The sequence below is a fragment of the Polyodon spathula genome, chromosome 13 (assembly GCF_017654505.1).
Source record: "Polyodon spathula isolate WHYD16114869_AA chromosome 13, ASM1765450v1, whole genome shotgun sequence".
In the NCBI taxonomy this organism is placed as follows: domain Eukaryota; kingdom Metazoa; phylum Chordata; class Actinopteri; order Acipenseriformes; family Polyodontidae; genus Polyodon; species Polyodon spathula.
Genome location: NC_054546.1, coordinates 42,379,020 through 42,406,388, shown reverse-complemented (window position 1 = coordinate 42,406,388; position 27,369 = coordinate 42,379,020). Strand labels below are relative to the sequence as shown.

At 40.8% G+C, this 27,369-nt stretch overlaps 1 protein-coding gene across 3 annotated transcripts in view; it reads right to left on the bottom strand.

Annotated features, from left to right (window-relative positions):
- Positions 1–27,369, bottom strand: part of plekhg4 (pleckstrin homology domain containing, family G (with RhoGef domain) member 4) — a 55,879-nt gene that overhangs the window by 10,078 nt on the left and 18,432 nt on the right. For all 3 annotated transcript variants that reach the window (XM_041267974.1, XM_041267973.1, XM_041267971.1), the window contains exons 4-14: positions 24,711–24,920; positions 24,144–24,267; positions 23,690–23,783; positions 20,312–20,398; positions 18,606–18,722; positions 17,771–17,869; positions 16,415–16,563; positions 12,888–13,026; positions 12,490–12,612; positions 11,960–12,151; positions 1,322–2,313 (exon numbers count right to left, since the gene is read on the bottom strand). In XM_041267974.1, coding sequence (XP_041123908.1) covers positions 1,322–2,313; positions 11,960–12,151; positions 12,490–12,612; positions 12,888–13,026; positions 16,415–16,563; positions 17,771–17,869; positions 18,606–18,722; positions 20,312–20,398; positions 23,690–23,783; positions 24,144–24,267; positions 24,711–24,920 — 2,326 coding nt within the window. The remainder of the gene's footprint in view (positions 1–1,321; positions 2,314–11,959; positions 12,152–12,489; positions 12,613–12,887; positions 13,027–16,414; positions 16,564–17,770; positions 17,870–18,605; positions 18,723–20,311; positions 20,399–23,689; positions 23,784–24,143; positions 24,268–24,710; positions 24,921–27,369) is intronic.

Below are 27,369 nucleotides of genomic sequence, written 5' to 3'. Positions count from 1 at the left end.
GTCCAGGCTGGAGAAATAGGAGCCTTTTAAAATGGGCGAAGGACACAGGGAACCATGACGAAGAACAAGAAACTCGGATGGAGGGCAGACACGGGTGGCACATATCAAAGAGGACACTCTTCAAGTTCTACTGTATTTTATATGTAATAAGAAATATCCAACCAATCAAATCATTCTTTGGTAATAACAAGATACAACATCATGGTACGACAGTCAGCACTGCCATAAAAGCACTTTGAGATGTCTTTACAGTACTTTTCCATGTGGGAAAGTGACTCTTGAAGATACCACTATTGGTATGCCCATGGAAAACTCATTAAAGGGGAATCAAAGAAGGCTAAATGCACTGTGAACTGTGACAAGAAATGGCTTAAGGGAGCAGTATTTCTCAGCGTATTCATTTCATCTGTTTTTAAAGATTCCGTGCCTAAAAGCATATGGGTAGCTGTTTCTGGCATTGCCCTGCATGGTGTTTAATAGATGGTTTGGATAGAAAGAAATGTTCTTGTGTTTATTGGCAATACACTTGACACAGAGTTGTATTAGAATTTTTTATATATTTTGGCTAACTAAAGATGTATTACAACGTGGCTGCCTGCATTGTTATTGCAATGTGTAGAACCACTGCTAAAGGCAGCCTTATTAAGCTTTTATTTGTTCTGCCATGTAAGATTTTTTTTTTTTTTTCCCAGTGGTATTATAATAAGTATTATTATTATTATAAATGTATGTTTTACATTCAGAGCCCCTCAACAAAGGGTGGCTGGACCTGCCTGTGGTTGGTAAACTTTCCTACCAGGACAAAGGAGCCAAGATCAGCCTGTTCCTCTGCTCCCAATTAACTGTCTATGAAGCAAAATCCTTCTCCTCTTAAACAGGAAAACGAAATAGCCACCCCTTGTGTCATACTCTACCGCTCTGCTGTACAAAATCGTACCTGAACGCTGCACGAATATATTTACTATAAGTTGTATCTGAATGCTGCAATAATGTATTTACTATATATCCAGTCTCCCAGCAGGCTTTGGAAGCTCTCCCAGTGTCTCCTACGAGTCATGTGATTGGGGCTCCCATGATGCCTAGCAACCAGGAAGGGTTGTTCTTTTACAAACAGGAATATATAAACATAAAAAGGGAGCAAACAAAAACAACGTTGTTTTCCTCTTACTGAACCTACTCTATCAGCACTGCTAGCACATTGTGGTTTTCCCTTCACACAAATCACTGTCATGCAAGTATTTGTATTAAATACAGAACTCCAAAAGCGTTTGGAAACCCAGCACTAAATCGACTTCACAGATGGGGAACCTTTGACACCTACCTGCCCTTGACCCTCGCTTCAGGTATTGGGGTGCTGCTCCTCTGTTCATCTGCCTGGGAAGGAGACCAGCTGTGGGGTGCCTGCTGCCTGGATGTACAGGTCCGGTCTACAATCTCTGTACTGCTTACTTCCAGGCCCTTGATAAAAACCCCAGTGTTGCCGTGCCTGGCAGGCTCGCTGAGAGTTCTGTGACAGGTGCCGTACCGCAGCCCCTCACTGGGAGCAACCTCGAAACTCTGGGTTTTCCTCAGCAGCCTCCTCCCCTGCTGGCTGCCTGAACCCAGGCTGTAGGAGCAGGAGGAAGCCCTGCCCTGGAGTCCTGCCGTGAGGGTGTCTCTGCCAGTCTCCTCTGAAGAAGTGCTGCGGGTCAGTTTGTGAGAATCCGGAGCAGCACCTGCCTGCCCTGGCACCCTGTGATCAAAGCCATGCCGGCCTGGGGTGGGGGTCCTATTGAGAACGTATTCTGCCATGGAGTCCTCCAGACCATTGCTCCCGGCTCCGTAGTAACTGCCGGGTGAATGGGTCGCCAGTCTGTCCCTGGTCCAGCCGCCGGAGGTCGATTTCCTGCTGCAGGAATATGAAATGCTGTGGCTGCGCTCGTGCTGCAGCCTCTGATCTGAGCCCTCCGAGTGCCGCCTACTCGCCGGGTTAGCGCCGCTGCAGCTCTTAACGCTGCCCTCGTCTGACGACACTGCCCTGTCCAAGGGCAGGGACCTCCTGGTCCTCAGAGCGGCCTCCAGCTTCTTCTCAAACATCTGCTTGGTTTCCTGGCACTTAGACCAGGCGAACTTCCACTGCTTCAGTCCTCTGTCATTTTTTAATTCGCCTGCCAGCTCCTTCATTTCTGTGAATTTGGCCTCGGGTATATCTGGGTGCTGCCGCCGGTATCCATCCAGGCACTTGATGACCGTACCGCACTTCTCTGGCATGCTGCAATCCTCCATGGTGATGCAGGCAAGGTGGCGCATACCATCCAGTGCCCACTCGTAAGCCTGCGGCAGGAAAGAAAGAGACAGGATCAGACGGAGCCACCCATCAGAGAAAGAAGAATGCAAACATTCATCAGCATCTCTGCTCTACAAACACATGAAAAGTGACACTGTGTGGCACAACTAACTCCAGCCAACAAAGTGCTTCATCGTTACAATAGGACTTTTAAGTTGTTTTAGGAGATAAGACAAGCAGCTCTTTATTACAGCAGCCTCAGACAGACTGAAAGCCGATTCTTTTTTTCACTTTGCAGGGCAGGGTGACCCATGTGGTCTGCACTTTTGCTGCATAGCCCTTACTGAAGAGGCTGTGTTTTGTTACTGTAAATGATGATCAGCAGGCCTCACTTCTGTGCGTGTGATCCAGTGAAGTGGGGGTGAATCTGTAAGGTGTTACTTTAAGCAGTGATCATTTTACATGAATCCCTCACACTTGGATTCAGCTTTTGTGTCCTGTAAAGTTGTAACACTTGTAAACACACTGAGCCTTTTGTTCCTAATGGCTGGTAATGATTTTGCAAATGAGTTCCTTCAAGCAATGCTAGCATGCTATTGGTAACATAAGTTTAATTAAAAGTACTTTGCTTTCAAGTTTAAAATAAATTGACTAAATGCCTGAAGAACACTTAAAATAATGCAAGCCCTCTTGCACCACTTGTTTTGTATTATTGCATTTTTCCTTAATAAGTCAGGTATATTCTTTTAATTAATAATACAATATCACCAATACAATTAGTTAATAAATGTTTTATTTGATAAAACCTGTACATTTTTTATTTATTTTTTGGTTACCATGGTATACAATGTCAAAAGCATAGCAAAGTGTAGTAAAGCACAGTGAATTTGTAGGCATCATGATAAACTACAAAGCCACAGTGTATTTTTATCACGACAAACTAAAGGGAACTGGCCAATGTATCAAAAAGCATATATGTACTGCAAGACTGTGCACATATTGAGACATAAAGTTCAAAAGTAAAACATCCCAACAATCAAAATGTTCAGCACAGATTTCTACTTTAGCGGACATCAAACATCAAACCAGAATTCCAGTGCCAAAAGAAAGGCTTTGAATTCCCTGACATCCAAGACATTCCTTCGATTGTCCTCGCTGAGGGAAGAGCCATTAGTCCACAGTTCCCCCACCAAAGTGGAATTTTGGTTTTTTGTTTTCTTTTAGCTGATCGGTGACATTTCTCTGCTCTCCTCTAAACCCTTCTCCGTCTCCCCGTCCCCCACATTCCAAACATGACCTTCTTATAAAGCCGCTGTGATACAACTGTCACATACCAAGGTTTTCAGTGGAACGCCACAGGTCATATCCCACTAACAACGAGTGACAACACTAAAAACTGAAAACAAAATACATCATGAGAAAATAATGAGTAGGTAGGTCCGGTCAGTTACTAACACAAGTGCAAAGTCGCTCCCACTTGTTTTCTCAAAAATGTGTTTTAATTTGAAAGCACAAGTTAGACCTATAACAAAAGTAACTGCTCTTTCTGAGGAAATAATTGGGGCAAAAACCTGCTTGAAATCCAGGTCCTAGAATGGAGCCATTCTAGTGTAATCGTTCTTGCAGCGTCGCTGTCTTAGCTATTGATTCTAGTGTAATCGTTCTTGCAGTGTCGCTGTCTTGGCTATTGATTCTAGTGTAATCGTTCTTGCAGCGTCGCTGTCTTAGCTATTGATTCTAGTGTAATCGTTCTTGCAGCGTCGCTGTCTTAGCTATTGATTCTAGTGTAATCGTTCTTGCAGCGTCGCTGTCTTAGCTTTAGATTCTAATGCAATCATTCTTGCAGCGCTGCTGTTGACAATAGAAAGAAAAGAGCAGAAAAGACACCCAGCAACGGCAGGGATCTTCTCAGACAATGGAGAACTGAAATGGCTTGATGGCAATCACAGCTTCAATCCACTGCTGAAATGTGCTGCTGTATTATCATATATCTGCTAATTGTCTTGGGGCTCTGGCAAGCTGTGAGGCAGCTGCCAGGCTACAGTACAATACAACACTCAGCCATTTGGGTGAGAAAACCTGGAAAGCTAAAACAAATGTTTGCTGCCGCTTTCATATACCAGCAAGGCAGCAGCTTTTCCAGAATGGGTGTGGTTCTGCATACGTCTCAAGGAAAACTGTAATCGTAACTGTGTTAATGTACCTGATGTTGCTGTGGCTGACGCTTATGCACAAACTTTAAGTACCAGTAAGAAAGATTTCAAATTTCTGCTCTGCTTGAACAAAAACGTATGAAAAAACAAAAAGATCCAATTCACATTGTCCATTTAGCCTGGAAAAGAAACAAAGCGCGGAGCCTTTTAAAGGGATTTCTTTAAACAAGGAAGTAGCTCAGACTATGTAAGACGACTGGCAAAAAACAACATGGAAACAAAAGATGGACCAGCAGCAAAGGTCAGCTTTGAGAATACCCTGCCTGCTGCATGATTGATTCAGCAGCTCTCTGAAACAGGTCTTTAAGAAGACAAGGCATTTTACCCTTACACTGGACTGTCATGAGGCTAAGAAAAAGGACCTGCCCCAATGACATTGTGAAACTTATACTTTTACCAGGACCACACACAGAGATACAGACCCTTTATTTGCTCACTGCAGCAAAGAGTATTACAACCACTTATATTCTCTCAGGAATTACACAATACAAGATACATCCACAGGATAACCAGTTTCTTTATATAAAGTTAAGAAGTACTTTATAATATTAGAAACTTCCTATCGGCACATAATCTAAATCCAACCTCACAACTTTTCCTCCACTTGCTTCTCCTAACTTCATTGAATGAGTTGCTTTTTAATGCCAGAAAATAAGTTTCACTCCTTTCAAAATGATAAAGCCTGTCTCTTTGCATGCTATGCTGTGCTCTGCTATGCACGGTTAGATGCATTAGCCAAGGCGAAGTAGCAGACTGTGACAGATGCAGGGTCTTGTGCCTGCATGTGTGCATTTCACTTTTGTTGGTGCGGGCCCCGATTGAATGGAGTGTGCTTTAATAATCTCATTGGATATGCAAAGGAACAAGAAGAAGAAGAAGCAGCAGCTGCTGGGATTCTACACTGTATCTGGAGTCTGCTTGCCTTGGAGAAAAGTGTGCCTGCCCACACCCCCACACCCCTTAAAATACTAAAGACAAAGTTAGACATTTCAGACACAACTGTCGGTTGACTTCATTTAAAATCAGACCCTGTACTTGTATGCAGAGTAACGTGGCACTCAGCAGTGTAATGCAGCAAACAGGAGCTGTGATACACGTTGGTGTGCAGCATTAACAACTGATTTCAAAATGATGAAATAAGAGTGCAAAGCAAGGCTTTGCAATCCATTCCCTTGCCTCTAATTAGCACTCATAATGTTAGCATTGGTCCCTCCTTTTTTGTAGGTAGAAGTTCTTTGCTATTTTCTTTACACTTTTAATTTGGGATATGCAGGTATTTCAAATAGCTACAGCTGCTTCTTTCTTATACCTAAAACTTCCATGTTCTGTCAATTTCACTCCAATGGTGGAGCTTCAATCATAGCATATGACCTGCAAATGTGATGTTGCGAAAAAAAAAATTCTAATAATAATTGGAAATCACAGTGATTTGAAGTCCATAATTTATGGATTTGAAAACCATAAGGTGACATAATGTTGCTTGTTCACACTCGCACTCAGTGACATTTACTTGTCACAGAGCTTTCAAAATTCAAATCAGACACCATCTGATACATCTGCCTTGGTCAAATTAGAAAAAGGGTCAAAGGTTACTTTTACCCAAGAAACCCCAACAGGACTCTGGGCTAATAGCATTTATTCAACTTATTAGTGCCTTAAAGTCTTTAGACCTCAATAAGCAGCAGTCACACATGACCTGAGTATTTAACCATGCAGAACACCTGGGAAAAACTATGGGGACTGCCATTTGCCATTTGTTTTATTTATTTATTTACCTGTATTCTGTTTCGATCCATTATCGAGAACAACCTGAAGCATGAAGTATTTATAAACATGGTTCACTGAACCTCGTGGTGACTCAGGAGCACACTATTACATTCATATATTGATCTCTGAACACAGAACGTCAGGTCTGCTGGAATCAATGTCAGCTTACTGAATGTAATGAGTTTCAGGCCCAGGATTGCTCACTGTTGAAGTGCGTGCGTGAGTGCGTGTGTGTGCGTGCGTTGCTTTCATCCACAGTGTGATTATTTAGACTCTCTGGGGACAGATAAAAATGGGAATATACTGCAAGTCCATCACTGCCAATTACAAAAAATCACAACCAAGTCTGTTACAGCTAACTATAATGCACCAAAGACAACCCAGGCAGGCAAACGTGTCAACTTCAGTGAAATCCACGTGGATCACTTAAGAGAAACGCCTTGGTCATCTTGACTAATTTGGACAGTTTAAATAAATATACAAAAACAAACAAACAAACCAAAAAAAAAAGAGTTGTTTTTTAATCTACATTATTAATAACATGACAATAAAAAAGCAATAATCATAAAATCTAAAGAAATGTACTTGAAAGCACTTAATCTGATCTTCAGATTTTGGATTATTAACTGTTTAGTACACTATATCACCATGCTGTCACACATTAACATTATGTAACAGTGTGGAAGCTGCCTCTACTCCTGCAGGCATTACAATGAGTCTGGAGCACATTCAAGTCTCTATTTGTCCCTACCTGAATATCCCAGTAGACAAACCCCAGATCCTGGTTCAGTGCAATTCCTTTAGCTCTTCATTAGTGCTCTGTGGACCTGCTACCACCCTGTGCTGAGACAGACTGAGCAACTGGCGCCCAGATCCTGCTCCCTACTCACTCCCACTATTCACAGGCAAATGCAAGCCTAAATACCAGCTGGGCTATCCTGGGTAACTGAATAAAAAGCAGAGCCAACAGGCAGTGAGGGATGGGGGAGGGGGTGTCTAGTGCCAGCACTACAAAGCCAGTCCAGTGTGGAGAGAGGGAAAGCAAAACTTGCCACTGGCACGCTACCTGGATTTGGAGACTTTACTTAGAGAGTGATAAGAACCCCCCCAAAACAAACAACACATTTGGTTGACATCAATCCCCTCCACTTTTAATGGCGAGGAAACTGGAAAAGGTGGCAAGATAAGAAACATAAACAAACAAACAGATGTAAGCATTCAGAGTAATTAACAGACCTATCAGTAATTAAGTAAATGTGTATTTAATATAATTATATCTAATAATAATAATAATAATAATAATAATAATAATAATAATAATAATCTGTAAGCCAACCATGCAACTTACAAGCAACATGCTTGACTCACCGAGTCATCCAATTGTTAAATGAATTTCCTGAAGATTTGAATGTATTAAATGAATAGCAGCTGCTGCCTTGACAGCAGTGTGCTTATGGGACTGCCGTCTTCACTCTTTCACACCGCCAGTCAATACCCTATTGATGGAATAATCGATAAGCAGCAGGGAGAAGACACTGTAGGTGGGGTTCACAAGAGCTCAAAACTGGACAATTTCCATCAGCGCTTTTATTAAAATCAACACCATGTTACACAGCAACAACAGATTAAAAAAGCCTTGGAAGATCAAAGATCTTCAAAAGAAGTCCTAAAGAACCTGCTAAAAGACTGTAACTATGGTAGGTGCATTGCAGGGACCTCTTAAACTATCATTTGGAGATGTTTATTCCTAAATTAACAACTCTTATTCTTTTTCTTTTGGTGGAAACATCACACTGTGGCAAAGGCTTAGTAAATCGAGTCCAATATACATCCAGGGATTCGTGGGAGTGTCTGTACCACGTGTACTATCAGCCTCTCTCTCGGCCCGGCAGGGATATCTGCGGGGGTAAACGGGGTAATAAAGACTGCATGGGGGTAATTAGTATGGGCAGCCTGGGATGAGAACAGCAGGCCCCTTGGAAAGACGGTCGGCTCTCACAGGGTAGTTTATCCTCCACATGTGTCTTTGTATTGTCAAGGCAGCTATTTTAATTCTGTCCATATTTTATCCAATAGGGCTGTACTACGACTTAATGCTTACTTTAACTGGCTTTTCAAATCCTGAGCAATTTAATTATTTTAATCGCATGACTTTCCATATTCAGAAAACTCCCAAATGCAATGAACTGGAAATGGTTTATACTAGAGCAAGTCTGGGGTTGAGAACAAATATTTGTGATTGATGTAAACACTCCCAGATTATTTAAAAAAAAAAAAAAAAAAACATTTGAGAAAACAAAGAGATCTGAAATTTACAACAAAAGCATTGCTTGTAACACCGGCACATTTTTTCTGATGGCTAGTCTCACGATATGGAAGGGTCAGTATCTGGACACCATGACGCAGAACAATAACTAAACTCTCCCCTCAGAAATCAATATGCTCCAGCAGAATCAACACGCCACCACTTTGTAACACACAGCACCTCTCTGCCTGGCTGTGCTTCTCTATACTGTTAATTGATTTGGGACCCTGGCTGCAGGCGCCCCTCTCTATGACATAGCAACAGAACCTCTAAAAAGACTCCATCTATTTTAAAACAAAGAACACAATTAAATACATAAACCCTGTTCAGGTTTGAATGCTCTTAGGCATTTATTTGTTTTTATGTATTTTTATTTTTTTATGCTTTGGTCATAGACATCAAAGAGGTGGTTTAAACACACACTGTGGTGCACAGTAAGAGAGGCAGCGAGATTTAAAATTCCTTGTCATCAGCTTTCTTAAGTCTCTCTTCAAAGCACCGCAGTAGCTCCTACAAGTGGAGAGGTTGGTAGAAATGCTAATTCCCTTTGCAGTCAGCCAAGTTTGCTTTTTGGTCATGCTAAAGCCAAATGTTAACTGCACTGCTTGAACAATGCTCAGCCTCCTGGTGGGATGAAGATCTTCAGACTCAATGCATGCAGTTCAGATCCCAGCTGGACTCAGTGGTGCCAGGGCTGGAATCCGCAGTGACTGGAGAAGGTAGGTTCTCTTGGCTGATTATAACAAGGGTACTTGCTATTATTTTTCAAGTCAATGCAAGAACAATTTAACACAATAACAGCCACTCAGTCTGGCAGGAGGTTAGGATGCATGCCGATGTCCATAGAATATTAAAAGGAAATCATGGCATTAGTATACACTAGGGCAATGGGGCATTCCGAGGGGTTGCTAAGCACAGTGTATTTGCAATAACAAGTTGACTGGGACCCGGGCTACCCAGTGATTACAGACACAAATAACAGCAGGAGTAGAGCTAGCTTCCTTGGCGTCATTATTCGCTCTGTGCTGTTTGCCACTCATTGTGACAGACCAGTGAAAACATTTGCCTGAGAATAAAAGTCTGAACAGAAACCACATTTAAATGATAACAAGCTGTATAAACGGTTCATTTTTTTTTTTTTTTATGAAATTCCACAATAGATATGTTAACATGCCGTGTTTTAAAAACGTTACGCTGTCAAAAGGACCATGCTTTTGTTGGCTGAGTCTGAAAGTCTGAATGGGTGCTTCCTACTGTTGCCCACCCCAGCAAACTGCTGTTAGGTTTTATGGCCTGATGTACAAACTGCAAATACAGAACTGGACCCAGTCTAAAGACCAATGCAATATACAGTAATCAGGACCAGCTCTGCTGTGTAACCTCATTCTGTGATTGGCAGAATAAAAATATTTCAGCAGCCATGAAGACTACATTTAATATCAAACATCTCACACAGAATTAGAGAGCTCTGGACTGCCGTGATCAGCTCACAGCTCACAGCTTCTATGTGGATTACTGGAGTTCAGAGGAAACAGACACACTTGTATAAGCCTTGTAACTTCCCCAGTTGTATATCAGCACACAAAGTACCTGTCACCAGGAACCAAAACAGGATTTTAAAAAAGTTTTTTGTAAAAAGTTATATCAAGTTATGTGTAGCCCTCTAGCCTAATTGGAACAAAAGCCAGTGTTGAAATATGATGACAGATGGTAAGAAACCTGGTGGATGGGGAGTACAAGAGGCAGCCAAAGGACACTCAGGGTTATGGGGGGGAAGTAGCCCAGTGAGAAAATATGCATCAAAACAACTTTACTATATGCTGATTCCAGATCCAATAGCTCATGATGTTCTTTCATCGGAAAGAAACAGCAATATGAAATAATAATTTATAGCCCTGATCAAATTACTGTGAATCTAAAACAAGACACAAATGCACAATGAGACAATGCTTCACTTCTTTATCTCTGGCTGCTAAACTATCTTTAAGGCACCCCTGGCGCTGTGGAAGCAGAGTTAAGCTGGACTCGTGACCAGAGCATGAAATAAAAACCGCTCAACAGTCCCGGGCTGGACTGTTTCATTTTATTTTTTAGAAAGCATGGTTGACAACTTGGCCATTTTATGCCAAAAATGTTTGTGAGTCAGAGCCATATGCAGCTGATTACCAAACAGTAGTACAATGATATCACTGCCACAGATTTTTTCTTTAGTTTCCTTGTGTTCAGATAGTACTGCTGTTTTGTCACCATCCCCCCCCAGTTGATAATCCTGTATTGATGTGATTTTAAACAGATGGGAGAGGATAACTATGCTGGACAGATCCAGTGAGATACAGCATCTAGTTTACAGGGATTGCCCAGGGTGAGAATGAGCTTGTGTACAGGGAATTCATCCAGGAATGTACCTGCTTATACTGGGGGTTCAGCAAGCCAAGATACCAGGCTTAGCATTCCTGCCACACGATCTTTAATCTGCAGTCTTCTTGTTTTACATCCTGTCCCAAGGACAGCGCCTGGTACAGTTCAGTGTCCCCCTAACCCCACGCCAGCTCACAGGATGAAATCGGATACAGGGAACAGATCAACCAACACCAGACCTGGGACCTGTTACCACTGTAATTGTGCAATTCGTAATTGATTTCAATTCAATCATTGTCCTTGTATTATCAATCACTTTTGGATCATTGTCCTTGTATTTTCAATCACTTTTGGTGACCACCCTTTGTTTGAAAATAAATGAAGTTATCTAGCATGTTTCGGTGTTTGTACCTGTGATTATTGCTTGGTTATTTAGAATAGAGTAAACATGTAGGTGTTTGTGTTACTTTTCAGTATATTTGTAATAATAATGTATTTACTGCCGCATAGTTGTAACTGTAACTGTAATTCAACAAACTAGCTCTGTAATTGTAACTATAATTTCAGCAAACAATTCTGCTGTAATTGTAATTGCAATTACACTTGACCCCAGGTCTGAGCAGGAGCAGCAGTGTTCCTAGCGGGTCCCCTACCCAAACACCGAGCTGACTGGCTTGGCTTAACACAGAGCCGTAACAATGCCTTTCACCCCATTTCAAAGCTACAGCGCCCCCCCCACCACCACCACCACTGCCCAGCTGCCTACAGCATCTCAGAAGCCGCTCATTGTTGTGTGCACTGAAGTCATTCACCAGTGGCAGAGCTACATGGAACTGCATTAAAATAAAAAAAATTCAGAACATGCCTGTGTCAATCAGTCAACAAGCGTGAAACGATCGGATCTCTCCTTGCTCGTCATGTCCTCTTGCATTGTACAACACCATCTACATTCACTGTAATCTGCTGTCAAGCTATACACACATCCGTCATCTGTTCAATCATTCTCTGGCCTGCAAGCAGCTTTATGAAACAAATCAACGTGCGCCTCACCTTGTCGAAAAACTCATACAGCTTGACTGTCTTGTCGATCTTCCCTTTGGCATCCTCCACTCTCAGTGAGAAGTCCTTCAGCTGCTCCCAAAACGAATGCACTTTCACTTCATAGACCTGCAGCTCTGCGGAGGAGACGTCTTCCCACGGCTCCAGCTTCTTCAAGAGCCCCTCACCATTCTTGCAGTACGTCTAACAGGCCAAATACACATCATGAGCAGCAATACAATCTCATTTTTATTTTGCTTTTTTTTTTTTTTTAAGAACATAATAAGCAAGTTTCAAGTTATATTTTTTGCATTTCTGAGGCTTTTTTTTTTTTTTTACACCCTTTGAAACGTATGTAGAGTACAATAATACAGCGTGACATCAGAGACTGGAACACATTATTTAAACCAATACAAATATCAGATACATGCTAAAATGAAAGGTTGCAGGACAACCGGGTTTGGGATGGAGTTCCATTATCAGCAGCACCCCTCCTACACAAAGACACAAAGTAACTTCTGTCACTTCTTGTTTAAACGTACATATGCTGACGAGTAGAAGTCTCTGAAGTCAGTCTGTGTGCAACGTAACTGCTCCAGAGAATCATCCAGCTCACTCAGCTTCTTCAGTCGACTTTCTCCAACCTGCTCAATCCAGCCGCTAACCTGCCAGGACACAAAAACAAAAGAAATGAATGCTGGTGCACTTTTCAAAAGTTCCATACCAGATTTCTGCACATTTTTATGAGAACGTTATCAAACTGATTGAAAGAGTTTGATTACATACATATAATTATTTAAATCGGTTTGATAATGTTCTTAGAAAATATACAGGAATGTGGAAACGTCAATAAAAAATAAAATTAGAAATTCAGACTTTCTGATTTAGCACAACGTTACAGAAAAAAAAGAATGAACAAAAAATAGGCTACATCTCTTACCTCCTTGAACCCTTCTTCCAAAGTTTTAAACTCTATTACAAACTCCAGCTCCTGCATGCACTTATTGGACAGCATGACAAGACGATGGACCGACTCATCAACCTGGTTATACAGACCCGTAACCATCTCGATGGCATCTCTAGAACGAGGCAGAGAGAGAGAGAGAGAGAAGAGAGAGTATATATAAAAAAAGACATTGTTTTTAAAGAAAGACAGACAGCAGCATCTCATTACAATAAAACATGTCGTGCTACTTACCACTTGCTACAAGTGTCTCATTTTTCAATACTAGGTGAATAGGAATATAAATAGGACCCCACCCAGTATAATATTATACCGCAGCCCAGAAGGCATTTACAGTTGTCCAGTGGACTGTGCTGCTCCTAGCTGCTCTGGGCAGCTGTCCCCTTGTTGGATTTCTAACACCCTATCAGTTCCGGGGAGACCGAGGAGAATGGCAGCTGTCCTTTAAAGAACCCCTCTGTCTGAGTGTGTGTGTGTGTGTGCCTGAAGAATTATTCCCTTGGTTCAAACAGCTCTTTAATAGCTCAAGAACAGGATGTAATGCATGTTAAGAGTCATGCTGCCAAATCAAAAATAAATACCTTAGGGGGGGTTGGGGGGGTGGGGGGGTGGGGGGGGGGTTAAGTCAGTTGGAGAAACTTGTAAAACTCAAAGGTTTAAACCTGAATCCCCTTTCCATGAAACTACAATATTCTTTCTGACATTATTTCTTCAAACTCTATGGACTGGAGGCGCCCCCTGCTGTCTGCATGCAACATCACTCTTCAATCACTCAGCAATCAATCCCTGGGGTGCCCCAGTTTGGTGACTCAGTTTCTTCCACATAACCTTTGACATCAAAACAGCTGACACAGGCATGTGTGTGACACAGACACCTTCATGAAGAAATGAACTGACAGAAACAAATCAAGTATACTTTAGATATACTGTAAACAGAAGATCGTTCTGCAACTGTCACCTTCTGACATTCTTGAAAAAAGGCATGGTGCCAAAATGCAGCTTTTTAATACGATCTCGTCTACCAGCAAGACAACTGAGTGTGCTTTCACACTAAATGAGCCAGTTTTCCACAGGCATGTACATGGCTTTCATTATATGTATGGGTTTTTGTTACACACTATTATTAACAATATCCATTAGCACTCTAATAAATACAGAACATCACAGTAAACACTTATCCATTTCACTTCATCGTCCTGTAACTCGATGACAGTGGCGTCACACAGTTTACTAATGCACGTGTTAACTAAAAAGAAAATAAAAGGAGCTGTTTTTTTTTTGGCTTAGGTCAACAAAGTATTAAAATGTAATTTGTGTGATGTCGATATCCTGACGATATCCTAGCAACAACAAGGCAGGACCCTTGAAAACAACAACCCATTCATAACAGGGAATTTCTTCTGAATTATTATGCAAAGTGTTGTGTGGCAGCTTGAGTATGCTGTGAAATAAGGGCTTTGTTCAGACAGTGCACTGAGCAGCATGTCTCTGTGTTACTCTTCTATTGTTTCCCTTCCTAGTTATCAGTAATGTCACTAATGTTGATGAACTTTCCCTTATTAAAATATATCTTGGTAACAGCAGAGCAAAATGTTATAGTAAAGTCTAGTGCAAAGCCTAGTTAGGCATGTTGAAGCACATTTAAAAACATGCCAAACCATGGTGAAATATATGGTAAAAAAAAGTAGTATAAACATGAGAACCCTGCAAAATCAGTGTTAAACTTTTAAAATACCTACAGAATAAGAAAATAAATTAAAAATAAAACGATCAGTACAGAAGCTGGATATCACAGTACAGATTGGCCCCAATTGTGAATGTGAGTAACTTTTTTCATTAAACGAAGCTTTTCTTTTCCTATTATTCCTGTGGTACACCAGCAGCCCTCTAACGCACACACCCTTTCTATAATTAACTAGATAGTCATGGTGCAAACACTACATGCAAAAGTTAAAGATTAATGCTTCAAATAAAGGGTTCTGGTTTTAGGTTACTCATTGTTAAATATTTGCAGTTGAAAGAACACTAACGCCTTTCTTGTGTATTAATAATAATGATGAAGCAGTAAGGCATACAAGTTCAGAACTCGCTTCATCTTCTTGCAGTGGGAAGTGACTCAGTCAGCTTGTATGTAGTTGAGCCAACACTGACCTTGAGATAAATTTGGACTTGCGTATCGACAGCACAACTTGGGGAAAAGCACCATTAAAACCAGACAGGAAAGAGGGAGACAGTTAAAACAATCTTAATTACGCGCTAAAAGAAACAATACAAAAGGATAGTTGAAATGCACTTGCGCAGTTTCTGTTGACTGATTTTAACCAAACAAAGTTCACCTGTAAAAATACTCCCTTTCCCTTTCCTTTAAGGCTAAGAAAGTAAGAACTTCACAGACACACACACACACACACACACTAAGCAATGGTGAACTGTACAGCAGAGAAAGCACTAAGTCTGTCCACACATGTCATCTGTAAAGAATGAACTCCAGTGCGTTCTTTCTCTCACTTCAGTATCACATTGTGTGAAAGAATGTCACAAAACAAGCCTGAGTTATTTTTTGAAAAAGGCATCCCTCTTGGGAAGGCCATAAATCTGACTATCTGTCCATTCAGCCATATATTTGCCATGTCGTTCTCTGGCTCCGATTTCCTTTACTATGAAACAAAACAACAGCTACTGCCACACTGACAAGAGGCAGGCATTATAAAGAACTGTTCTGTGCCACACCAGACCAGGAAAAGAGGTGAGCCAAGGAAAAGTTTTGACTGAACTGAAAGACAAGCTCTCTCATCACCAAAGAATGGAGCAGCTTTAAAAAAAAAAAGTGAAGAAAAAAATAACTTTAGCAAAGACTTTAGTTAGAAAATATTCACATTCCTTCATAAAATACGCTGCAGGGTTGCCAGTTTAAACAAAGAGAAGGTGAGCCTTGAGAGACTCAGGAAAGTATTTGTGAGCTGATGAATGCAACAGGAATGTTAATTACCAATTTCCACAAACTGCTGCTTGGTGGAATTATAGTGGCTGCTAGAGGAAACATACATTTAATTGACAGACACTTCTGTGCTTTTAATCAAGCTAAGATTATTACTTGTAAATAATGTTCCAACTCCTGTTGCTCTACCAGGATGAGCCAGTTATTCTTATTACCGTTCGCTGAAGGTCAGATTTCATGTTATAAAGGACATAATTACTGATGCAGGTCAAGTTTACACTTTGAAACACGTTTTGCAGAACTGATTTAAACAGCAGGTATTCTGTTGTATTATGACTGGCCTCACAAAGCTCATTAGAAGAATAGTCAATGTCACTGCTGAAGCGCAGTGCGAGCAGCTACAAGATGAGAGGCATTGGCTTTATACACCCCAGAATGGGTAACGATACCTGTAACAGCTGCACTGCAGTTTAATACAGTCTGTGCTTAGCTATAAACATTCTAGATGTCTGTTATCAAAGGACCGGCTGGGATTAAACAAGGCTAGACTCTGCCAGCAGTGTACCTGTAATCTTCAGTCAGCGTCACGCAGGACTCCTCTTTCTTCAGTCTGGAAAGGGTGGCTCCTCCCTCCAGCTGCAGCCTGACCAATCGGTTATCTTCAAGAACTCTTTTCATTAGGTCTCTGTACCTCAGGAGTAAAACCTGGGCTTCCTGTGGGAGGGGAAAAAGAACACCATTAACTAATATATGCCTGTCCTTACACAGGCATTGAAAATGAGTATTATGGGTATTTTTTTTTATTTTAAACATAAAAGAGTGTGTATGAAAACTTTTACATTTGTAAAAAGAAAAAAAAAAAAAAGACTCTGCTAAACACCTCAGAACAGGATAAATGGTCAAGCATGTAATCTGACATGTTAAGAAAGAACACAAAGGAACAGATGAAAATCAGGACCCCTCCTGGGAATTTTTCTGTCAACAATGAACATCTCAAAAACCTGACAGTATGCCCCAAGCCCTGTAATCTCCCTGGATTAAACATGTAAGTCACCTGTCACTGTGTTAATCTCCTGCCATTCTCTTGTCTGAGCAAGTTGATCCCCCATTGACATTTGAAGGAGACTGCTATCTGGCTGGTGTGTGGCGTATGTTCTATAGGTGCCGCAGAAGAATGTAGAATGCCTTCAGCTGAATGTCATGGAAACAATTTGCTTCCTTGTCTCTCAGTTTATCTGTCCCTAGACCCCTTCCTGAATTGGTAAAGAATCCTGTTTAGAACTAATATGCCCAGGGAAATCAATATCCCATCACCAGACTCATTTCCCTTTGCATCAACATCAAAGTCCATTTATCCAACCCGCTGAGTAGAGATCGGTTTAGAGAGATACACTTGCCCCCAGGGGTTCCTACAAAGCTTCAAATGAAACCCCTTTTACCATAGATTACACTGGTGCTTCCTGTGTGTAAATAAACCCCAGTCCCTGGTTATCACCCAATAACAGCAGGCAATCCACAGATATTCAAAAGGTCAGCCGAGCCAATTCATTGCATATGCAACGCAAAGCAAGGCCATCAGAAACACAAAGAATTGTATTGCCTCAGTTCAATACAATATAGGAACGTGCATGCTAATCTTTGGAAAGTAATTTCTCAAATGAATGTATTAAAGATTTAGGGTGGAAATCTCGATTTCTTTTGAGGATTTTAGTCTTGATTACGCATTCCAATATTAAAATATGATGTAAGGGATTTGTGCAAGGTTTGCAAGGTCTCACTAGAAATTAACAGTTCTCATTAAGTTTTTGCTGCTGAAACTTTGCTTGGTGAATCTGGTCCTGCAGGCGGCTCTTGGTTTTGCTACTGCAGTGAATAATGACTGTGCTCTGGGCAGCCCCTCGCTGCATGCTGTTTCAGTTACCTCTGCTGTCCCAGGTACTCTACTAGACTCCAGACTGGCAATGGTGACCTGGAGGAAGCCGAACGCTGACCTGCAACACTGTACCAGCTGCTCCAATTTCTGCAAGGGACAGAAATAACATGCATTAACAAAACCTGAATATAAGAAATGCATTCTCAAAAAAGATTGTCAAAAAGTTATATGCACTGGCCAGGAAGATGAACAAAATACCATTATGCATCATCATACAGAAGCCGGAATATTTTACTCATATCCTATTAAGCATTAGCTGTAAACACCCTCAGTCTTTATCCTGGTGTCACTGACAGTCATTTTGCTGGCATATTCTCACAGTCTTCGCTTCTGGACAGACAGCAGGAGCAGTGCATTGTTCTGCTCTGTGCTCTAACTTCTTCCCATTCACTGATCCTTCTCCGTTTACTTCATTATTTACTCTCTGGAAAAGCACCTCCAAATCAGTATGTGCAATTTAAATCCGATTTGCACTCCAAATAACTACCAGGTTACATTCTCACACGAAAACTAAACAGAAAAAACAATTACAACATTTTAATTAACAAAACAATTATAACAAAAACAGCTCTTGGAAGGCAGCAGGTAACACTTTGTGCAGCTATAAAATTAGAAATACAGCAAACAAAAAATATACTCTGCTTGTTTAACTGAGATTGATCTTTTCTTAAAGTCAATGGAATGCATAATTCAGAGAAAAGAAGCTTGTGAGTAATAAATGAAGCACTCTGGCAGCCCGCAAATCAACAAAGATAAAGTTGATTCTTCTAAACACGCAACTTGACTCTGTAAAGGAATGCAGGGCAGTGGAGAGAGAACCTACCGTGCGAAAGCACACCCAGTCGCTGTGGCAGAATGGAAAGGTCCCATCGAACTCCAGTGGAAGCTGAGAGGCGTCCATGTGCTTGTGGAGGGACTTCAGGGATGTGAGGAGTTCGAACTGCGGGAGCAAACAAAAGCCTCGGCTTCGATGACAAAGACAATACATTACATCATCCCGATCTCTGGTCGCAGGTGTGTCTCTCTGCAACGATACCCTTGCGCTCTGACTGGATCCTGCCACTGCACCACCGTACACCCCCCCCCATCCCCCCCCCCCCCCCCCCCAACACCTTCAAGAGAGCTCCAAAACTAAACTAGGATGCAGCGCTAAGACATAAAAACACAACCCACCCCTTCATGTTATAATAGCAGTAACAATACCCAATAACAGCCATTACTAAAAAGGTGTCAATGTAGAAAACAGCTTGGCCACAGTTCACAACAAGACAGATTGGCTCTTTATTCTTCTTCATTGCTGGTTGGGTTGTTGGGTGTAGCCTACAACAACTAGCCTTTGACATGAGCACCATGAGAACATTTTAAACAATGCCATTAATATATTAATCCTGCTACTGAGCAATCTTGTGGAGGGTGGGGCTGCAGTAGCTCGAAGCCAACTGGTCAGCTCCTGACTAAGCAGCAGACCAGCCATGGGGCTGGGAGCAAAGGATCCATATCATTGATTGGAAAATAGTTATTTGTCTTTTACCCGTTCTTATTGATTACTCTTATGTTAGATTTGCATACAGTATGTCAGCTAAAATAGTTCATAGACACAGGAATCTGTTTTGTGCTAAACTATCAGAAAATAAGTTACATTTTCTATTCAAGTTGCCCTAAAAAGAAAAGAAAAACATAAGCAGTATACCTGCATATGGAAGATACTGCCAGACAGTACGTTTTCAGAAAACAGACCCTAAATCAGCGTTATAAAGTGTAACGTCTGCTCGATCAAAGCAAATGGAAGTGCGCTACAAGTTAACAATTCCTTCAGTTAACAAAGCTGAACAGAACCGAGGTGCCTGCAGGGAACTGTTGAAGAAGCCAGGAGCCTGTTACTGGCTATTGTATGTGCTTAGCTGATTTAAACAAACATCAAATACAACCCTTAACTCTTTCTTAATATTACTTCATTGATAAACAGTAGTGCTGGGATGAGACACTTTACTTGTTGCAGCGCCTGTGTTTTTTCAACAACATCTGGTGGTGTGTATTTTTTTTTTTTTTTTTAGCAGAGCATACTGAAGTCTCTGAGCGGTCCATGAATCAGGTTTCTTGCAGGGAAAGACAAAACAGAACCTCTTTTGCAGGCCTGCCATTAGCTGGTGAATGTCCTCTCAAAACCACAGGAGATCAGAGATTCTTATACTGTACCGAGTACCTTCTAACCTTTCATTGCCTGCTAAAACCTCCTAAAACCTGCTAAAAAGCCTGAGAGCAAAGTGATTTGTCACTCCAGACAGAAAAGCACAGGGGTCACTGAGGTCAGAGAGTGCCCTCTGCACAGGATTACACACTGCACTGCAAAACTGAACAGTCGATAACAAAAGACAGTTCAATATATATAATATATATTGTAATATTAAAATTATCAAAAAATGTAGATTTAGAAATAGACGTTGTAGTAGATATATATATACATATATAATTTTAGTTTAGTTTTTTTTCATAATTTCTTCCCAGTTCCCCACTGCAATATCTAACTACCTGCATAGCTGTGGGCTTTTCCATGCGAAAGGTGAGGTCTCTTTCAGCAAGCAGCAGAACAGTGTGAATACAATTAGGGACAGCTTCCTATAAGACAAAGGGTAGTATTTAAACAGCACGCAACATTAACACAATAGCAAGTCATTCAAGGAACGTTAAAACAAGAATTGCATAAATGTTTAATATTTATTAGCATTGAAATCATGCATATTACACTGAGTAATTACAATACTTTCATTGATCTCTATGAGCTTTTCAAGAACAACAGTGACACTAAACAGTGACTACTATCTTGCTTTGAGAATTCATCAGGGTCGCTATTGTTCAAGTACCGCTGGTATGAATTCAGAACCCTAGTCTGCCATCACACCATACTGCCTTGTAAAGCAGCGCTGGGTTAGCCAGGATATTCTTATGGTTTCGTAGATAACATAAGTTTTATTAGCATCAGATGCAAAACAACGTTTCAGTGCAGAACATAACAGCATGTTCCAAATTCTTTGTAATAGAACATGGAGTGGAACAGCCAAGCCCTCAGAGAGCAGAGACGGGTAATGAGATCAGATCCCCGCGCGGAAGCCTGATCCATTACACACACCACTCGGGTGTTCTGCCATTTCTGTCTGGTAATAACAGCCCGGCGAAGGGAGATCAGTTTCCTCTGCTGTCGTTTTCAGCAACGAGTGAAAGGGAAAGAGCAATAGCTGGGTTTCAAAACACAGCCTATACAAGAGTCCCTTCTAGACATTTTGATTTATGTACTCTTCTCAATCCACTGCTGAAGTCCAAGGATATTCTCGAGGCAAACTCTGATTGTTAACGGCAATCACAATCAGTTTCAGATTACATTTAGTTTTTCCTTTTTTGCGAGCTGGTTTTCCTGGATGCAGTGTAGTGGTATCTTGCTTTTGTGCCTCTCACTTCTGCACAGTATATGAATGCCTGGCAGCATTTTTTTATCAAAGTTTATTTCCAGCGCTTGCCTTCAGACTTTTCACTTCCTGTCTGTTGCTGTATTTAGAAAACACACTGTTTTTTTTTTTTTTAGATTGGGGGGTACAGCAGAGCATTATGAAGTGTTTTCAGAAAGTCTGTATCGTAATTACCGTGAGTGCAACGTCCAATCTAAGTTCATTCATCAGCAACAGTAAAGTTAATCAACCTGTCAAAATAATGAAATGACTGAATTGCGTTCAAGGAATCTCACCACCCTCTGGGGAAGTGTAGATCAATACTCGATTCGCTCGAATGCCTGAACATCAGGCAAAAGAAATCTGACTGGGAAAACAGATACCACTTGCTTTGTAGCAAATTAAACAAGTGAAAATTAGGTCAACTGAGATGGCCTTCCCAGAAAAACACAACCATAAACTGGGCTGTCTCAGCAAGCAACCCGGTCCTGATACTGAAAATTATTTCTCAAGTCAAAAAGATCCAGTAAACTTGAGTTTAGCTCTGTGAGTACGCCTCTGATCTATCCATCCATACCGTCTTTTTTTGCTGTACTTGGAAGCTTAGTTTCTTTAATTTCTTTGTTAGCTGACTGGTTCTGATATACATACGAGAGATCCCAGATTCTCCAGTGCAGACATTGTCTGTTTCTTATCACTATTTCCTGCTGGCCAGGTCTTACTAAGCACCTTGTTTCCCACCAGTTTAACAAACTATTCAGATTTGAGCATGAGGGCCTCCAGACGGTTTGTTCTGTTTTTTCTCCACATTCATATCAAAAGGTTCCCACAATTATAAAAGGGTTTAAACTAATAGCTTACTGACATTACAATCTGGATCTGTAAACTTAAACAGTATACTATGCAAAACTATAGTCTCATTCAGATAAAAAAAAAAAAGGTTTGCTGCAAGATTTGATATTATTTACAGAATTTAATTTGTTTTGTTCAAACATCAATGATTTTATTGCATTGCTAAATAAAGAAATGCAAAGTGCATTTCTCAGTGCAAACTAATAACAAGTAAAGAGCTTGCAATGAAAGCTGATATTCAGACTAATTGACGATTTCTCCATTAACCAATTACCCTCTCCATGTTTGCTGAAACCCTGAACCCTTCTGCGGTCCCCTGTAAACAAGGGCTTACTGTTCCGTCTCAGGCCTTGGGGCTGCACTAGGACAAGCTACTTTACATTTTGTTCAAAAGCTTCATCAGCTCAGAGTGAAGCCTTTTTAAATCCTGCTAAGTTATCTATGCCTAACCATAAAAAAAGATGTGCATAAGAAAGAGCAATCAAAAACAGGAACCTGAGGTATTTATTTTTTTGTTTGTTTTTATTTTGTTAGCACCACTGCTTCGTTGCTGGGACTGCCTACAACACAACCACTGGAACCACTGCTCACTGACCTCCTCTCTGTGAAAGATGCAGCCCTGCAAACGGACACGATGTCTGATCAGACCTTTTATTAAGAAGATGCTATCTCTATGAAACACACACCCTTTTGAGATAGCCCGAGGCTATGTTTAATTTGATCAGAGCTATCACTCCATTCGTCACGCTCACAAAAGATCTGGAAACCTGACCCCCAAACCTATTGTTACCTTTCTCTGCCAATGCCGTGAAGGTCATTTCCATACCTACCTATCCAGGAGTAATGTAAATGCAAATTAAGACAGCAACACCCATTATGTTCTATCCCTTTGGCAATGACACTGTAACCTAGACAGGATTATTATCATTTCTCGCTTATTATAGAGTGTAATTTAAAATCCTGTTAGGAACTATGCAAGCAGATTGCTCTGAAGAGCCCTTGCCACAGAGAGATGCTTCATTTCTTTCATACAGTCTAGACAAGCACATTCATTCTTTATTAAAGCACCAATATATTTTTGCACAATCCTTTTATATATATATATAGATACACACACAAAACACAAAACACATTACATATGATATGCTGGATTAAATTAAGCATAACTGAGAGCTTCAGTGAAAGCTTATAGTTTATCAAATGCTTTCAATGCAATACACAGTCATAAATGTACTCATATGAATGAACAGTTTGCTCTGTGCCTGGAGCATCCAATAAATACGCATGAAAAATGATATCCTCTCACATAAATATTTCTAAAGCACATTCCAATAAATGACTTTTTTTTTTCTTTTAGCACAGAATTCCATACAGGCACAGATACGTATTTCTTAAAGCTGAGCAGATTACCAGGTCAATACTGTTGAGAAAACGTCTGAAGCTTAGGATGCTTTTTTTCATCATTATTTGAATACAATCACAAATGAACAATGCCGCTGGGCCTTATTCCTGTTTCTGGAAAAGGAGGAGCACTTCCCGTCGGCTGATTGGATTTCAACACGTTCACATGCGTTAAGAGCACGGTATAAGTTGTAATACTGTTCGACTCTATTACCTGTAGTTGGTTAAATGCTTTGAACAGTGCTGGAACAGGCGAGCATCTACGGGCATCAACCAGAACAGTCAGACCCAGGGTTCGGACCGCCTTCCTGTTCACGTCAAAGAGATCAGACTTTATTCATTTCATCCTCACTCACAAGACGGTACACATTATTAAAAAAGGTTTTCTGTGTTTAACACAAATTGTGTGTTTCCGTCACAGATTATCCTTCGCTACAGTATCGGTGCTATTTCTGCAGCAGACCCTGACATAAAAATGCAACGTTTTTGTACCTAACTCATAGTCTTCAAAAAGAACCAGGTACTGTTTCAATATGCATACAGGCGTAGAATCAGAACGCCATTAAAAAAAAACAGATTTCAATTCTTCATAAAGACATGTCATAAAAATGCCATCTGTGTAACAAAAGCAGAAGCACGATCCAGTAATCAGGGTTGAAGTCTGTTACCTGAGAATTGTGTAGAAATAGACAAGAAGCCGTACAAGCTGGGCGCTGTTGCAATTGGGGTTTAACCAAATCGTGTTCCTGGTTGTGACAATCACAAGGGCACGCCCGCATCTGTCTCTTGTACCTGATGCAAAGAAAAAGAGGAGAAAAAGACTTTAGCTGTGAAACACACAAACTGCCACAATTCTACTCAAGACATCTTGTTTCCTTACTAGCTTTAGTCTAGAGTTTTTTTAAATGCTACTGTATAAGTAAGGATCAAATGAGGTATACTTTGAAGCCCTGAAAGCAAATATTTGAATTGTTTGCTGCAGGTTTTGTAACCCTTTCATGCATGGTGACCTCATATGGGGGCGGATAAAAAAAATAAAAAATAAGCTCTCTTCCAGTCTTTGCATGTGGACATATGGAAGTGCATGATGACCTCATATGAGGATGCCATTTTTCCAAAATATATAAAGCAAAGGAAAATGTTTAATTAAAAATAGATGTATTATGTGTCATGCTGGTAGAAAGCAGCAGCTTTGAGAATAGACAGGGAGTCTCGATTGCAGTGCTGGCACACACCAGGCAAACAGACCACTCCCGAGTCCAGCACAGCAGGGTTGATATCCAGCGCCTGGGTCGGTACAGTCTGCAGCTTTGAAGAGAGGGGAACAAAAGAGAGAGACTCCTGGTGCTTCTGGACCACTCTCTCCTCCCGGCTCACAGCTTCACAGAGCTGCCTGGCAGGAGACACAGGAGCCTCAGCGCCCTGCTCCTTCTGTTCTTCCACACCTACGGGAAAAAGGTACAAATGCATTGATGCGTTCTGAGGAGCTAGACACACATATCCTTAAGGGTTTACTTGCATCTAGATCTGCAGCGTGTTAAAGAGCAGGAGATCTGAAAGACTGTGTTCGAACACACTTACAGTACTCTCACAGAGTACAGTATATGGGAAACGATGGGACTTGGTAGTGGAAAGATTCAGAAACGTTTATGCTTGAAGGAGAAAAGCAAATCCTATATGAGAGCTGAAAAGGATGACTTGTCAGTACAAAGGCATTCCTTTAAATTTACAAACTGCAGTAACGTTCTACAAGCCCCACAACCAAGCTGTGAAAGTCAGGCAGACTCCCGTTTTCTATACACAGAACTGGAAGTCTTGTTTTTGGACAGGAATGCTATTAGAATTCCAGATACGGTAATATAAAATAACACCTACAGTACAGAATACTACTCTCCGAATCCATGCCCCACAGCTGGTTTCAATTCACTTTTAAACTTTGGAGTGAGGCCCTGCGGTCTGCCCTGGGTTTGTCAAGACTTAACCTGCTGTTTGAATGACTCTTTGAGTAAGCACCAGCGTGGTCAGCTTTCCAGGGCCCTGGCACTTGTTTTATAGACTGTTCCACTGCTGATATACAGCAATGGTCTCTGCCAGAAAGATGCACAAGGCTTATTAGAGATCGAGTGAGTTAAAAGTGCTGACACCTGAGCCCCGCACAGCAAGTGGATATACTTCCTGCCAACCAAACAAGTGGAATATCTGACCCAATGTTTAGACTTGCTTTGACTGCAAAAAAGACTTCATATATACCATACTCTCAAATTCATTATTGTTGGCAGTTAATATTTTTCTGGGCACCACTACTTTGTTTTCTTTTCTTGCTTTTTTTGCTTTGTAAAATGAACTGTATAGTTACCAGATTTTTATTTCAATCTGGACACACTTCAACCTCGACAAAGCATGTACAACACTGTCATATCAGCCCTGTGAAATACACAATAAAGACCCAAAGAAATGTGGCATAACTACAGCATATAATTGCTTTCTTTCCTTGAATCTACCCAGGGCAGTTAACTGAAGCCTACACTGTGCATCATACTGTATATCATGTCTATGTTTTTACATTCCAAAGTTTAGTGTGTATCAACTGAGATCGTCAAATCCATTAATAAATGTCATTATAGAAGCAGAATGAATCTATTGTGTGTGAGAAACTGAGCTCTGATCTACCGCAAACCATATAGTGTACATACAAAATACACTCACAGAACTCTATTATGCTATGAGGCTTATAGAATTATATGTCTGTTTTCAGAACATTTGACTTTTAGGCTGTGATTTATGAACATGCTAAATGAACAAACAATGGGTCGATCAAGGGTGGTGATTACAGAAGGCTGTTTGTAACACATTAATGAACTCTGAAGCTTGCTATGTTTTTTTTTCTTTTCCAGGACTGTTTCTCGCTCAAGCTTACAGTACCACCCACCTGGACACAGGAGCAGTGCCATCCATCTCTATGTATTTTGAAAACAACAAACTAAACTTGTCATCATCTCTTAATACAGTCTGCCCTCACAGCCCAGCACTGCTATGCTCCACTTGCAGCCATATGTTACTTAACACCTCTCCCACTTTAAAAGTAAACACTGCTATTAAATTACACGATCGCTGAAAAAAACCAAAGCTGTTGTGAATGAGTACGATTCATGAGGTTAAACCACAGTAACTATATTTGATCAGTTCTCTTTGACGTAACTTTTCTGAGTTGGGTACAGAACGTGGGATTCTATGAGGTGTGTCCACGGCTGGAAGACACTGTGAATATTTTTTTAAACAGTTCAGACACTTCTTGCAAACAGATAACATTTTTGTTTTCCCTAATACTGCAATCACAGTGGAAATATCTTTAACACTAATTCAACAAAGACAATACCTCTACAGTATATCGTTATTGTCTCTGATGTCCAGACAGGAAGCAGAACAAGACACACTCTCACTATCCAGCTCTCTAGACGGCTTCACCAGTGATCAAACAAGCAGACTCTTAAAGAACATTGAACGGAATGATTTCGCAAAAATGTGCATGCTAATGCAGGAAATCTATGCAGTTAAGATACGGGCAAGAGCAATGTTTGCCAAGTTGGTATTCACAAAACAGGATAATGACTGTTGAAAGGGGCAAAAGAATCACACTTTGCAGTATATATTGGAAACTATAATAACATAATGTACACATATTATACTGTTCATGACTCCTTCAGTTCAGAATGATCTATCACCTATTTACAGTGTGTATCTTCCTTTCCACAGTGTTTTGGAAGGATCCCCTTGGAGTCCTGATTTACGACTTCCTTGCCAGAATATAGGGGAGGAAGTAAGCACCACCACTCTTAAGTATACCCGTGATTGGTTTTCATTTTAAGCAATGTAATCAACAACACGACTTCACAC